The 16,606-nt window shown below is 46.4% G+C and overlaps 1 protein-coding gene across 1 annotated transcript in view; it reads left to right on the forward strand.

Annotated features, from left to right (window-relative positions):
• LOC137327531 (uncharacterized) overlaps positions 1–16,606 on the forward strand; it is a 252,799-nt gene that overhangs the window by 191,179 nt on the left and 45,014 nt on the right. The window contains exons 3-5 of the mRNA XM_067993432.1: positions 913–1,020; positions 1,135–1,247; positions 6,487–6,583. Of these exons, the coding sequence (XP_067849533.1) occupies positions 913–1,020; positions 1,135–1,247; positions 6,487–6,583 (318 nt within the window). The remainder of the gene's footprint in view (positions 1–912; positions 1,021–1,134; positions 1,248–6,486; positions 6,584–16,606) is intronic.

Genomic DNA, 16,606 nt, shown 5'->3' on the forward strand with positions numbered 1-16,606 from the left:
GGTCAGTTAAGTGCGCTCCCAGGAGAGGACCACACTGCAGTCAGAGTCCAAACCTACAGGGGAGAAGGGAGCAAAATTGGGGAGGGACAAAATCAAGGACAAGTTGAAAGGCTTTTGAAGGGCGATGCCTGAAACGCTAATATTTTTTCTTTCCTTACATCCTGACTTGCTGCGTGTTTACAGCATTTTCTGCTTCTGTTTCAGACTTCCAGCTTCTGCAGTTTTTTAAAGTTTGTTTTTTGACAGTTTAAACGGCCTCAGCTAAGGGGAAATTCTGCCAATTCAATCCTTCTGCATTCACACTCAGTGGATATGCAGATTGGAGAATCGTTAGCAGAGTCAGTGCACCCCATCTGCGTGCTCCCAATCTGCTGACAATTAGCAGGAGGTTTGCGAAGTTCACCCCATAAAGTACTGTACACATTTTCACCTTCTTCACTCGGGGCACATGTAAGTTTCGAGCTTCCACTGGACGGTGAGATAACTGCAGTCACCATTAAATAAAGTGGAACTGACTGAGATTTTGTGGGTATGTTGTTGGAAAACTTGTCAAAAATGCCTTATTCTCCACTGAGTTTATTCACCGAACTGTATCAAGACCTGATTGGTGTCACTTCATAAATTTTACAGTTAGGTTTTGACTAAAAAGGAAGTGGCAACAAAAGGGACACATTCCATAATAACCTCTGACAAAGATAAAATATCAGGTGGGAGCAATTATGCATGTTTGCATGTTCATTTACAAATATTGAATTGGCAAATGTAAGGAGTTTCCTGCTGGGTCTCATTCTTAAACATGAAGCCTTAACCCCTGGACTGATTTGTCTTGTTTTGCAAATAAAATGAATAGTCAAATAAGGTCATCTAAAATGTCTTTATTTTTAAAGCAGAAGTGAAACCTCATGACTTCAGTTCTGCTCCAGTCACGTGGTAGAAATTGCATTCAGGGTTGTGGATAAAAAGGAAAAGCAGCGCTGGAGAAATCGAAGGTTCCAGCGGCACCGAACACTGGTGGCAAAGGTAAGAGGCCTGAAGAATTGTTAAAATGGCATTCATTGGTGTAGCTTCTTGTGTGAAAAGAAGTTTTTTTTTGTATGATGGGAATCACCGATAAATTTTCTCCATTGTGCAAAGATGGCACATTCTCCTAAAGGAGGCGTGATGATCCGACACCAAATCATAGATGGGAAACACCAATACAAGATCCAAGAGGTCCTGCATTGCAAGGGCTCCCGCTCTGTTTTCAGGTAAATTATTCACTAAACTTTTAGAAATAGGAAACTAAAGAGGCTCAGGGATAATTTGTGATTTCTACAATTACCCAGTGAAAGTTTTTTGTTTGCTAAATAAATTTTGGATTTCATATTCAATTATATCATTTCTAAAAATGCTTCTTCATGAAAAGAAGGCATATTTTCAACAGTGTTTGTGATTTCTGTTACTGAGAGTCGCTGTGCCCTACATTAAAGGAGTTATCTGCTTTAAATTTGGCTCAAGGCTTTTTTGTAAACTATGCAAGTACATCACTGAACACTGACGTGTTTATCATCTAACAGCAACATACATTTTTAATAACTTTTTGAGTTGTAATTATTTGAAATCAAATTATATTTTATAGAGGTGCAACATGGAATTCCTGCTGGGATAGCTTGGGTCCAAAATAATTGCCCTGGCATTAGTAAGGAGAGAACAGATTAACAAAATTAATTTTATAAAAGGATGACTGCAATTTAAAGAAATACTTTCACAAACTGTTTCAGTTTGGGATAGGACATAAAATGAATAGTTTTCCTGATTTTGGCTCCTAAATTGCTTGGCCTTTCTGCCAGATTGCCCCTGGAACCATGGCACCAGACTGGCACACTAGCTGCAGCATTTTCTGGATTCAGCCTTACAATGGCGCTTCCAATGAGCTTGTTTAAGGGGAATCTTCCGCCCACACCAAACAAGGTCACCGAGAGGGAATGTGTGGGGCCAAGGGAAGGGAAGGGACTCCACTCTCTGAGAGGACCTGGCATAAAATGCCCAGGTGTACTAGCCTCCTAAAGATCTCAAGTAGGCACTATTGAGGTGTCCAGACCACAGCAGGAGTCTGGACCCCTGAAGACAAGGTCAGTTTGATTTCTTTTTAGATAATTAGAGCATCGGCTTCCTTACAAAAAGGGCCAAAGAGGACACAAAAATCATCATTTATTGGCGGAAAACTGGCTAGCGCCTTCCACAGAGATGGGGCAATGCTGGCCATTCTAGCCTGTGTGGACCAGGGCAAGTCCACCAGCAATATTTAAATAGGGTGACCTCCCACTGACTCCGTAGGGTGAGTGGTGGTAATCACTAACAGGTGAAATCCCAGCAGAACTGCTGGGGTAACGTGTTCGAGCAATATCAGGGTCTTTCAAACCAGCTCCTTTAATGTTATAGAATCATAGAATCATAGAGCACAAGAGGAGGCCATTGACATCTTCCTGCAGTCTACAGCTTTCCTCCTCACTATCAACCACACGGTATCATCTGCAAACTTCTTAATCATGTCCACTACATTTAAGTCGAAATCATTACTATATATCACAAAAAGCAAGGGACCGAGTACTGAGCCCTGCGGAACCCCACTGGAAACAGCCTTCCAGTCACAAAAACACCCATCGACCTTTGCTTCCTGCCACTGAGCCAATTTTGGATCCAATTTGCCACTTTCCCTTGGATCCCATAGGCTTGTACTTTTTTGACCAGTCTTCCATGTGGGACCTTGTCAAAAGCCTTGCTAAAATCCGTGTAGACTACATCAAATGCACTACACTCATCGACCCTCCTTGTTACCTCCTCAAAAAATCCAATCAAGGTAGTCAGATGCAACCTTCCCTTAACAAATCCATACTGACTGTCCTTGATTAACCCGTGCCTTTCTAAGTGATGGTTTATCCCATCCCTCAGAATTGATTCTAATAATTTGCCCACCACTGAAGTTAGACTGACTGGCCTGTAATTACTCGGTCTCTCTCTTTCTCCTTTTTAAACAACGGTACAACGTTAGCAGTCCTCCAATCCTCTGGCATCACCCTATATCCAGGGAGGATTGGAAAAAAATGGTCAGAGCCTCTACTATTTCCTCCCTTGCTTCTTTTAACAGCCTGGCATACATTTCATCCGGCCCTGGTGATTTATCTACTTTCAAAGATGCTAATCCCCTTAATACTTCCTCTCTCACTAAGTTTATCCCATCCAGAAATCGGAGGGATCAGACAGGGAGCAAATGCGAGGCACTCTCAGATGAGTTTGGAGCGTGATGAATAAGATGGTGAGCTGCAGGCACAAGTCGCCACGTGGGACTATAATACAGTGACAATAACGGAGAACTGGCTCAAAGAAGGGGAGGAATGGGAACTGAATATTCCTGGCTACAAGGGTATTCGAGATGAATAAGGAAGGATAAAAAGGAGAGGCAGTGACAGAATTGATTAAAGATACTGTTACAGCCCTAGAAAGGGATGATGTGCTTGAGGGTTCAAAGAGAGAATCTATTTGTTTAGAGTTAAGAACCAGAGCAGGAGCTGTTACACTGCTGGGTGTATCCTATAGACCACCAAATAGAGGGAAGGAGATAGAGGAGCAAATCTGTAAGCAAATGATTTATAAACAATAGAGTAGTGATAATGGGGGTCTTCAATTATCCCAATGTAGACTGGGAAAATAAGAGGGTAAAGGACAAAGAGGGGGAGGAGTTCTTGAAATGTGTACAAGAGAGCTTCCTTGATCAGTGTGTTTCCAGCTCAGCATGGAAGGAAGCAGTGCTGGAACTGGTCCTGGGGAATGAAGTGGGGCAAGTGTCAGTGGGGGAACATTTGGGAAACAGCGATCACAATATCACTAGGTTTGGAATAGTTATGGAAAAGGACAAGGAACAATCAAAGGGGAAGCTACTCAACTGGAGGAGAGCTAATTTCAGTGAGTTGAAAAGGGATCTGGCCCAGGTGGATTGGAATCAAAGATTGGCAGGCAAAACAGTAAATGAGCAATGAGAGGCCTTCAAAGAGGAGAAAGTTCGGGTACAGAGTAGGCACATTCCTACGAGGGGGAAAGGAAGGACATCCAAAGCTAGAGCTCCCTGGATAAATAAAGATATAGAGATTAAAATGAAACAGAAAAAGGAGGCTTATGATAAATGTAAGTTTCATAAAACAGTAGAGAACCAGGCTGAATACAGAAAGTAGAGGGGAGAACTGAAACAGAAAATAAGAGGAGCAAAGAGAATGTACGAGTAAAGAATAGCGGGTAACATAAAACAAAACACTAAAGTATTTTATAAACATATAAAGAGTAAATGATAGTCAAAGGAAGGGTGGGACCGATTAGGAACAAAAAAGGAGATCTTCTATTGGAGGCAGAGGGCATGGCTGAGATACTGAATGAATACTTTGCATCGGTCTTCAATAGAGAAGAGGATGCTGCGATTGTAGCAGTAAAGGAGGAGGTAGTAGCGATATTGGAGAGGATAAAAATAGATAAAGAGGAAGTAATTTAAAAGATTGGCAGTACTCAAAGTAGAAAAGTCACCCGGTCCGGATGGGATGCATCCTCGGTTACTGAGGGAAGGAAGGGTGGAAATTGTGGAGACTCTGGCCACAATCTTCCAATCCTTCTTAGATATGGGGGTGGTGCCAGAGGACTGGAGGATTGTAAATGTTACACCCCTGTTCAAAACAAGGGAAAAGAGAAAAACCAGGAAACTATAGGCCAGTCAGCCTAACGTCGATGGTGGGGAAACCTCTAGAGACCATAATCCGGGACAAAATTAATGTTCACTTGGAAGAACAAGGGTTAATAAATGAAAGCCAACAAGGATTTGTTAAAGGAAAATCCTGTCTGACAAACTTGATTGAGTTCTTTGATGAAGTAACGGAGAGGGTTGATGAGGGTAGTGAGGTTGATGTTGTGTATATGGACTTTCAGAACGTGTTTGATAAAGTGCCACATAATAGACTTGTTAGCAAAATTAAAGCCCATGGGATTAAAGGGACAGTGACAGTGTGGATACAAAATTGGCTAAGGACAGAAAGCAGAGAGTAGTGGTGAACGGTTGTTTTTCAGACTGGAGGGAAGTATACGGTTTGATATACATTAATGACCTGGGCTTGGGTATAGGGGGCATCATTTCAGATGACACAAAGCTTGGAAATATAGTAATCAGTGAGGAGGATAGTAACAGACTTCAGGAGGACAGAGACAGACTGGTGAAATGGGCAGACACATGGCAGATGAAATTTAAAGCAAAGAAATGTGAAGTGATGCATTTTGGTAGGAAAAATGAGGAGAGGCAATATAAACTAAATGGGACAATTTTAAAGGGGGTGCAGGAACAGAGACTTGGGGGTATACGTGCACAAATCTTTGAAGGTGGCAGGACAAGTTGAGAAGGCTGTTAAAAAAACATACGGGATCCTGGGCTTTACAAATAGAGGCATAGAGTTTAGCATAAACTTTTATAAATCACTGGTTATGTCTTCACTGGAATATTGTGTCCATTTCTGGGCACCACACTCAGGAAGGATGTGAAGGCCTTAGACAGGGTGCAGAAGAGATTTACTAGAATGGTTCCAGGGATGAGGGACTTCAGTTATGTGGAGAGACTGGAGAAGCTGGGGTTGTTCCCCTTAGAGCAGAGAAGGTTAAGGGGAGATTTAATAGAGGCAGTCAAAATCATGAATGGTTTTAATAGAGTGGATAGGTAGAAAATGTTTCCAGTGGTAGGAGGGTCAGTAACCAGAGGTCACAGAATTAAGATAATTGGCAAAAAATCAAGGGGGGAGATTAGGAAAAATATTTTAATGCAGCAAGTTGTTATAATCTGGCATGCACTGCCTGAAAGGGTGGTGGAAGCAGATTCAATAATAACTTTCAAAAGAGAATTGGATAAATATAAGATAGTCACTAATAAATCCAATAGGGAATTCAGGAGAAATTTCTTTACTCAGAGAGTGGTTAGAATGTGGAACTCGCTGCCACAAGGAGTAGTTGTGGCGAATAGACTAGATACATTTAAGGGGAAGTTAGATAAGCACACGAGGGAGAAAGGAATAGAAGGATATGATGATAGGGTGAGATGAAATAGGGAGGAGGCTTGTTTGGAGCATAAACACCGGCATAGACCAGTTGGGCCGAATGGCCTGTTTCTGTGCTGTGGACTCAATGTAAATACATGAAAAGGAAAAATTTACAGGGCTATGGGGAAAGAGCAGGGGAGTGGGACTAATTGGATAGAACAGGGAAAGAGCCGGCACAGGCACGATGGGCCGAATGGCCTCCATCTGTGCTGCATGATTCAAATGTTCTAGTCAAAATTTACCATTTCAAGTATATGTGATTATAATTATTATAAAGTCAAGTGGTAACCTGACAAAACGCAAAGTAGATGTTCTGGACTGTCCCCTGAGGTGTTATTGACCATGTCCTTGATCTTGACCATGTTGTTGTTGTATAACCATATTTCAGGAGAGGTGACCACTTACTGCAGGTAAATAACAAGAATGTATTGGATTTCCCACCCGAGGCCCTGGCTGAATTATTGAAAGAGAACTCCACACTGCTGGTGAGTGACTGACACAGAGCAACTTTAGGAAAGGAAAGCTGGAGAAATGAATATCATGGGCCCTGCTCCTCACTCTACCTTTGGATGTTTTTGACTTTCATTGTTATTATTTATAACAGCATTGATTTAAAGCTGTAATGTCATCTAGCAAATTGTTTTTTTCAGATCATCTACCAGGTTCAGCAAACCGGAAGAGTCTGAAGTGTTGGCTACTACAAATTAAAATGTAACCGTAATTTTAATTTAAATAGAATAAATTTGGGAAAGCATTTATATCGAAGCATTTCCACATTGCAGATCCAGCATCTGCTGACGATTGGCCCTCAAAGCTAAGCTTTTGGGACAAGTTTTCTAGGACCAGAAAATCATTGAAAACTCCCCTTTAATTAAGTAAATATACTCATTTATAGTCAGCCAAACTTAAAGGGATAATGTTGCCAGATTAAAGATCCATCAGGCAGTCTTATTTCCTGGAACAGCCAAGTCTGAAAACTCAGTTGCACGGGCCCCAGGCCTGGGTGAGGCAGCCTGAGGATCTGAGTCTCCAACAGGCAAAGCTCTCCAATGTGCTGCTTAGCTTTTGATCACTTTCAGGAACTTTCTCCTCTCTGAAGACGTTCCTTAAAACCTACCTGTTTGACCAAACTTTCGGTCACCTTTCCTAATGTCTCCTTCTTTGGCTTAGTGTCAAATTTTGTCTGATAATCGCTCCTGTGAAGCACCGTGGGAGGTTTTGCTATGTTAAAGGCACTATATAAATGCAAGTTGTTGTTGTACTGAGTAGGCATCCAACTCCCACCCTGGTGTCTCCACTTCAAAAAGATCCAAAATTCAAAGGGAAAAAATTGTGGACTTGAGATTTTATACATTAGGAATTTAATGGCTATGTTTAGTAATGGCTGGATTGAGTGGCTAAGAGACTGAATCCTCACGTGGCTGCTTTATAAAGAAGAATTCCCATTGATTGTGTTAGCTTTTGGATGGGTCCATATCAAGGAGAGGAAAGCTAACCCAGTGTTCCTGAACTCGATGCAGTTACTGCTGCTGGAAAGTTCATGTGTGTGGATGCCAGGTGTGGCTGTGATACCCGTCACGGTGAAATATTCTGCCAACTCTCTCTGCCCAGGCTCCTACATGAGGAATGATGAATGACTAATTGGTACAGATACCTCATCCCACTATGAGTCAGTGTCTTCGGGCAAGGAAGGGAATAAAGAAGAGAGCATCGGAACAAGAAGAGATAAACTGTATTGAGCATAGCCTCACATGATGGCGTGTCAGTTTATCTATTCCAAACTACAATACCTAGAAACAGGTCTCTGTTTGAGAGCAGTCAATGATTTCTGAATGTTTAAAGAACCAGTAGGAGAAGATAGCAGCCAAATCAGTAACTGTATCTGAATGGAAATAATATTCCCTATTTGTAACGTACCGGGGAATGGCGAATAGCAACCAGTTAAAGAATTAGACCAGCAGTCTCATCCTCCGACTCATTCTGCCAGTCTTTAGCACCTTGGTATACAGCAGTCATCTGTTTTGGTTCTCTAGCCCACCGAGCCAAACTTCCCCTAAGGTTCCCCCCTGCCCTGAACTCACATCTTTCTCGTGTTTCTCTCCTATCTCCCCTCATGCCCTCTCCAAGCTCATCTTGACCATGAGACCCACCTCCTGCTCCCTCGACCCTATTCCCGCCAAACTACTGACCACCCAACTTCCCTTCCTGGGCCCCATGTTAGCTGATATTGTTAACGGTTCCCTCTCCTCAGGTACTGTCCCCCTCCCCTTCAAATCTGCCATCATCACCTCACTCCTCAACAAACTCACCCTTGACCCCTCTGTCCTTGCAAACTCCCGCCCCATCTCCAACCTCCCTTTCCTCTCCAATGTCCTTGAACGTGTTGTTGCCTCCCAAATCCATACCCATCTTTCCCGTAACTCCATGTTTGAATCCCTCCAATCAGGTTTCCACCCCTGCCACAGTACTGAAACGGCCCTTATCAAAGTCACACATGACATCCCTGTGACAGTGACCGTGGTGAACTCTCCCTCCTCATCCTTCTCCACCTGTCTTCAGCCTTTGACACTGTTGACCACACCATCCTCCTCCAACGCCTCTCCTCCATCCTCCAGCTGGGTGGGACTGCCCTCGCCTGGTTTCATTTCTATCTATCCAGTTGTAGCCAGAGAATCACCTGCAATGGCTTCTCTTCCCACTCCCACACTGCGACCGCTGGAGTCCCCCGCGGATCTATCCTTGGTCCCATCCTATTTCTCATCTATATGGTGTCCCTGGGTGCTGAGCAGGGACTTGGTGCTGAGGAGGGACTAGAGGCTGTGCTGGGACTAGGTGCTGAGCTGGGACTAGGTGCTGAGCTGGGACTAAATGCTGAGCTGAGACTAGGTGCTGAGCAGGGACTAGGTGCTGAGCAGGGACTAGGTGCTGAGCTGGGACTAGATGCTGAGCAGAGGCTCGGTGCTGAGCAGGGACTAGGTGCTGAGCTGGGACTAGGTGCTGAGCTGGGACTAGGTGCTGAGCAGGGAATAGGTGCTGAGCTGGGACTAGGTGCTGAGCTGGGACTAGGTGCTGAGCAGGGACTAGGTGCTGAGCTGGGACTAGAGACTGAGCAGGGACTAGGTGCTGAGCTGGGACTAGAGACTGAGCAGGGACTAGGTGCTGAGCTGGGACTAGAGACTGAGCAGGGACTAGGTGCTGAGCTGGGACTAGAGACTGAGCAGGGACTAGGTGCTGAGCTGGGACTAGAGACTGAGCAGGGACTAGGTGCTGAGCAGGGACTAGGTGCTGAGCTGGGACTAGGTGCTGAGCAGGGACTAGGTGCTGAGCGGGGACTAGGTGCTGAGCTGGGACTAGGTGCTGAGCACGGACTAGGTGCTGAGCTGGGTCTAGGTGCTGAGCTGGGTCTAGGTGCTGAGCTGGTACTCGGTGCTGAGCTGGGTCTAGGTGCTGAGCTGGGTCTAGGTGCTGAGCTGGGTCTAGGTGCTGAGCTGGGTCTAGGTGCTGAGCTGGTACTCGGTGCTGAGCTGGGTCTAGGTGCTGAGCTGGGACTAGGTGCTGAGCTGGGTCTAGGTGCTGAGCTGGTACTCGGTGCTGAGCTGGGTCTAGGTGCTGAGCTGGGTCTAGGTGCTGAGCTGGGACTAGGTGCTGAGCTGGGTCTAGGTGCTGAGCAGGGACTAGGTGCTGAGCAGGGACTAGGTGCTGAGCTGGGTCTAGGTGTTGAGCTGGGTCTAGGTGCTGAGCTGGGTCTAGGTGCTGAGCTGGTACTCGGTGCTGAGCTGGGTCTAGGTGCTGAGCAAGGACTAGGTGCTGAGCTGGGTCTAGGTGTTGAGCAGGGACTAGGTGCTGAGCTGGGTCTAGGTGCTGAGCTGGGTCTAGGTGCTGAGCTGGGTCTAGGTGCTGAGCTGGGTCTAGGTACTGAGCTGGGACTAGGTGCTGAGCAGGGACTGGGTCCCCATAGCATCCACTTTAGCCGTCTTACTATAATCAAATAATCTCAGTGAAATGACCTGGATGAATGGGTTTTTGCTTTACTGAACCAGGTGCCAACACTTTAGTCATGGTCGATTTGGATGAGGAAAGTTCTTGGACCCATTTGACCTAATCATTCCAGAATAACAATTGTATACTATTCGCATAACAGCTTCGACAAACTATTTCCTGGGTTCAAAGCAGAGGAAAAGGGTCAGAGGTCCAGGGAAGGGAAAGGATAATCGGGCAGCAAATATAATGGGAAGGTATATAATGGGCGGGGTGTATAATCGGGAGGTATATAATGGGCAGGGTGTGTAATGGGGAGGTATATAATGGGCAGGGTGTGTAATGGGGAGGTATATAATGGGCAGGGTGTGTAATGGGGAGGTATATAATGGGCAGGGTGTGTAATGGGGAGGTATATAATGGGGAGGTGTATAATGGGGAGGTGTATAATGGGGAGGTGCATAATGGGCGGGGTGTATAATGGGGAGGTGTATAATGGGCGGGGTGTATAATGGGGAGGTATATAATGGGCGGGGTGTATAATGGGGAGGTATATAAAGGGCGGGGTGTATAATGGGGAGGTATATAATGGGCAGGGTGTGTAATGGGGAGGTATATAATGGGGAGGTGTATAATGGGCAGGGTGTGTAATGGGGAGGTATATAATGGGCGGGGTGTATAATGGGGAGGTATATAATGGGCAGGGTGTATAATGGGGAGGTATATAATGGGCAGGGTGTATAATGGGGAGGTATATAATGGGCAGGGTGTGTAATGGGGAGGTATATAATGGGGAGGTGTATAATGGGCAGGGTGTGTAATGGGGAGGTATATAATGGGCGGGGTGTATAATGGGGAGGTATATAAAGGGCGGGGTGTATAATGGGGAGGTATATAATGGGCAGGGTGTGTAATGGGGAGGTATATAATGGGGAGGTGTATAATGGGCAGGGTGTGTAATGGGGAGGTATATAATGGGCGGGGTGTATAATGGGGAGGTATATAATGGGCAGGGTGTATAATGGGGAGGTATATAATGGGCAGGGTGTATAATGGGGAGGTATATAATGGGCAGGGTGTGTAATGGGGAGGTATATAATGGGGAGGTGTATAATGGGCAGGGTGTGTAATGGGGAGGTATATAATGGGCGGGGTGTATAATGGGGAGGTATATAATGGGCGGGGTGTATAATGGGGAGGTATATAATGGGCAGGGTGTATAATGGGGAGGCATATAATGGGCAGGGTGTATAATGGGGAGGTATATAATGGGCAGGGTGTGTAATGGGGAGGTATATAATGGGGAGGTGTATAATGGGCAGGGTGTGTAATGGGGAGGTATATAATGGGCAGGGTGTGTAATGGGGAGGTATATAATGGGGAGGTGTATAATGGGGAGGTGTATAATGGGGAGGTATATAATGGGGAGGTGTATAATGGGGAGGTGCATAATGGGCAGGGTGTATAATGGGGAGGTGCATAATGGGCAGGGTGTATAATGGGGAGGTGTATAATGGGCAGGGTATATAATGGGGAGGTGTATAATGGGCAGGGTGTATAATGGGGAGGTGTATAACTGGCAGGGTGTATAATGGGGAGGTATATAATGGGCGGGGTGTATAATGGGGAGGTGTATAATGGGGAGGTATATAATGGGCAGGGTATATAATGGGGAGGTGTATAATGGGCAGGGTGTATAATGGGGAGGTGTATAACTGGCAGGGTGTATAATGGGGAGGTGTATAATGGGCAGGGTGTGTAATGGGGAGGTGTATAATGGGCAGGGTGTATAATGGGTGGGGTGTATAATGGGGAGGTGTATAATGGGCAGGGTGTATAATGGGGAGGTGTATAATGGGCAGGGTGTGTAATGGGGAGGTGTATAATGGGCAGGGTGTGTAATGGGTGGGGTGTATAATGGGGAGGTGTATAATGGGCAGGGTGTATAATGGGGAGGTGTATAATGGGGAGGGTGTATAATGGGGAGGTGTATAATGGGGAGGTGTATAATGGGCAGGGTGTGTAATGGGTGGGGTTTATAATGGGGAGGTGTATAATTGGGAGGGTGTATAATGGGGAGGTGTATAATGGGGAGGTGTATAATGGGGAGGTGTATAATGGGCAGGGTGTGTAATGTGTGGGGTGTATAATGGGGAGGTGTATAATGGGCAGGGTGTATAATGGGGAGGTGTATAATGGGCAGGGTGTGTAATGGGTGGGGTGTATAATGGTGAGGTGTATAATGGGCAGGGTGTATAATGGGGAGGTATATAATGGGCAGGGTGTGTAATGGGTGGGGTGTATAATGGGGAGGGTGTATAATGGGGTGGTGTATAATGGGCAGGGTGTATAATGGGCGGGGTGTATAATGGACGGGGTGTATAATGGGTGGGGTGTATAATGGGCAGGGTGTATAATGGGCAGGGTGTATAATGGGCAGGGTGTATAATGGGGAGGTGTATAATGGACGGGGTGTATAATGGGGAGGGTGTATAATGGGGAGGGTGTATAATGGGGAGGTATATAATGGGCAGGGTGTATAATGGGCAGGGTGTGTAATGGGTGGGGTGTATAATGGGGAGGTGTATAATGGGCAGGGTGTATAATGGGGAGGTATATAATGGGCAGGGTGTGTAATGGGTGGGGTGTATAATGGGGAGGGTGTATAATGGGGAGGTGTATAATGGGAAGGGTGTATAATGGGGAGGTGTATAATGGGGAGGTGTATAATGGGCAGGGTGTGTAATGGGTGGGGTGTATAATGGGGAGGTGTATAATGGGCAGGGTGTATAATGGGGAGGTATATAATGGGCAGGGTGTGTAATGGGTGGGGTGTATAATGGGGAGGGTGTATAATGGGCAGGGTGTATAATGGGTGGGGTGTATAATGGGGAGGGTGTATAATGGGGAGGTGTATAATGGGCAGGGTGTATAATGGGCGGGGTGTATAATGGGCAGGGTGTATAATGGGCAGGGTGTATAATGGGCAGGGTGTATAATGGGGAGGTATATAATGGGCAGGGTGTATAATGGGGAGGGTGTATAATGGGGAGGTATATAATGGGCAGGGTGTATAATGGGCAGGGTGTATAATGGGGAGGGTGTATAATGGGCAGGGTGTATAATGGGCAGGGTGTATAATGGGCAGGGTGTATAATGGGCAGGGTGTATAATGGGCAGGGTGTATAATGGGCAGGGTGTATAATGGGCAGGGTGTATAATGGGCAGGGTGTATAATGGGGAGGTATATAATGGGGAGGGTGTATAATGGGCAGGGTGTATAATGGGCAGGGTGTATAATGGGCAGGGTGTATAATGGGCAGGGTGTATAATGGGGAGGTATATAATGGGCAGGGTGTATAATGGGCAGGGTGTATAATGGGCAGGGTGTATAATGGGCAGGGTGTATAATGGGGAGGTATATAATGGGCAGGGTGTATAATGGGCAGGGTGTATAATGGGCAGGGTGTATAATGGGGAGGTGTATAATGGGCAGGGTGTGTAATGGGTGGGGTGTATAATGGGGAGGTGTATAATGGGCAGGGTGTATAATGGGGAGGTATATAATGGGCAGGGTGTGTAATGGGTGGGGTGTATAATGGGGAGGGTGTATAATGGGGAGGTGTATAATGGGCAGGGTGTATAATGGGCGGGGTGTATAATGGACGGGGTGTATAATGGGCGGGGTGTATAATGGGCAGGGTGTATAATGGGCAGGGTGTATAATGGGGAGGTGTATAATGGACGGGGTGTATAATGGGGAGGGTGTATAATGGGGAGGGTGTATAATGGGGAGGTATATAATGGGCAGGGTGTATAATGGGCAGGGTGTGTAATGGGGAGGCATATAATGGGCAGGGTGTGTAATGGGTGGGGTGTATAATGGGGAGGGTGTATAATGGGGAGGTGTATAATGGGCAGGGTGTATAATGGGGAGGTGTATAATGGGGAGGCATATAATGGGCAGGGTGTGTAATGGGTGGGGTGTATAATGGGGAGGGTGTATAATGGGCAGGGTGTATAATGGGGAGGCATATAATGGGCAGGGTGTGTAATGGGTGGGGTGTATAATGGGGAGGGTGTATAATGGGGAGGTGTATAATGGGCAGGGTGTATAATGGGGAGGTGTATAATGGGGAGGTGTATAATGGGCAGGGTGTGTAATGGGTGGGGTGTATAATGGGGAGGTGTATAATGGGCAGGGTGTATAATGGGGAGGTATATAATGGGCAGGGTGTGTAATGGGTGGGGTGTATAATGGGGAGGGTGTATAATGGGCAGGGTGTATAATGGGTGGGGTGTATAATGGGGAGGGTGTATAATGGGGAGGTGTATAATGGGCAGGGTGTATAATGGGCGGGGTGTATAATGGGCAGGGTGTATAATGGGCAGGGTGTATAATGGGCAGGGTGTATAATGGGGAGATATATAATGGGCAGGGTGTATAATGGGGAGGCTGTATAATGGGGAGGTATATAATGGGCAGGGTGTATAATGGGCAGGGTGTATAATGGGGAGGGTGTATAATGGGCAGGGTGTATAATGGGCAGGGTGTATAATGGGGAGGGTGTATAATGGGCAGGGTGTATAATGGGCAGGGTGTATAATGGGCAGGGTGTATAATGGGCAGGGTGTATAATGGGCAGGGTGTATAATGGGCAGGGTGTATAATGGGCGGGGTGTATAATGGGCGGGGTGTATAATGGGCAGGGTGTATAATGGGCAGGGTGTATAATGGGCAGGGTGTATAATGGGCAGGGTGTATAATGGGGAGGTATATAATGGGCAGGGTGTATAATGGGCAGGGTGTATAATGGGCAGGGTGTATAATGGGCAGGGTGTATAATGGGGAGGTATATAATGGGCAGGGTGTATAATGGGCAGGGTGTATAATGGGCAGTGTGTATAATGGGCAGGGTGTATAATGGGCAGGGTGTATAATGGGCAGTGTGTATAATGGGCAGGGTGTATAATGGACGGGGTGTATAATGGGCAGGGTGTATAATGGGGAGGTATATAATGGGCAGGGTGTATAATGGGCAGGGTGTATAATGGGGAGGTATTTTATGGGCAGGGTGTATAATGGGCAGGGTGTATAATGGGCAGGGTGTATAATGGGCAGGGTGTATAATGGGCAGGGTGTATAATGGGCAGGGTGTATAATGGACGGGGTGTATAATGGGCAGGGTGTATAATGGGGAGGTATATAATGGGCAGGGTGTATAATGGGGAGGTGTATAATGGGCAGGGTGTATAATGGGGAGGTATATAATGGGCGGGGTGTATAATGGGGAGGTATATAATGGGCAGGGTGTATAATGGGGAGGTATATAATGGGCAGGGTGTATAATCGGGAGGTATATAATGGGCAGGGTGTATAATGGGGAGGTGTATAATGGGCAGGGTGTATAATGGGGAGGTATATAATGGGCAGGGTGTATAATGGGGAGGTATATAATGGGCAGGGTGTATAATGGGCAGGGAGTATAATGGGGAGGTATATAATGGGCAGGGTGTATAATGGGCAGGGTGTATAATGGGCAGGGTGTATAATGGGCAGGGTGTATAATGGGCAGGGTGTATAATGGGGAGGTATATAATGGGCAGGGTGTATAATGGGCAGTGTGTATAATGGGCAGGGTGTATAATGGGCAGGGTGTATAATGGGCAGGGTGTGTAACGGGAGGGTGTATAACGGGAGGGTGTATAATGGGAGGGTGTATAACGGGAGGTTGTGTAACGGGTGGGTGTGTAACGGGTGGGTGTGTAACGGGAGGGTGTGTAACGGGAGGGTGTATAATGGGTGGGTGTGTAACGGGAGGGTGTATAATGGGTGGGTGTGTAACGGGAGGGTGTGTAACGGGAGGGTGTGTAACGGGTGGGTGTGTAACGGGAGGGTGTATAATGGGAGTGTGTATAATGGGAGGGTGGATAACGTGAGGGTGTATAATGGGAGGGTGTGTAACGGGAGGGTGTATAATGGGTGGGTGTGTAACGGGAGGGTGTATAATGGGAGGGTGTTTAACGGGAGGGTGTATAATGGGAGGGTGTGTAACGGGAGGGTGTATAATGGGTGGGTGTGTAACGGGAGGGTGTTTAACGGGTGGGTGTGTAATGGGAGTGTGTATAATGGGAGGGTGGATAACGGGAGGGTGTATAATGGGAGGGTGTATAATGGGAGGGTGTATAACGGGAGGGTGTATAATGGGAGGGTGTATAATGGGAGGGTGGATAACGGGAGGGTGTATAATGGGAGGGTGTATAATGGGATGGTGTATAATGGGAGGTTGTATAACGGGTGGGTTTGTAACGGGAGGGTGTATAATGGGTGGGTGTGTAACGGGAGGGTGTATAATGGGGAGGTGTATAACGGGAGGGTGTGTAACGGGAGGGTGTATAATGGGCAGGGTGTATAATGGGAGGGTGTATAACGGGAGGGTGTATAATGGGGAGGTGTATAACGGGAGGTTGTGTAACGGGAGGGTGTATAATGGGAGGGTGTATAATGGGGAGGTGTATAACGGGAGGGT

This window comes from Heptranchias perlo, chromosome 11 (genome assembly GCF_035084215.1).
Source record: "Heptranchias perlo isolate sHepPer1 chromosome 11, sHepPer1.hap1, whole genome shotgun sequence".
In the NCBI taxonomy this organism is placed as follows: domain Eukaryota; kingdom Metazoa; phylum Chordata; class Chondrichthyes; order Hexanchiformes; family Hexanchidae; genus Heptranchias; species Heptranchias perlo.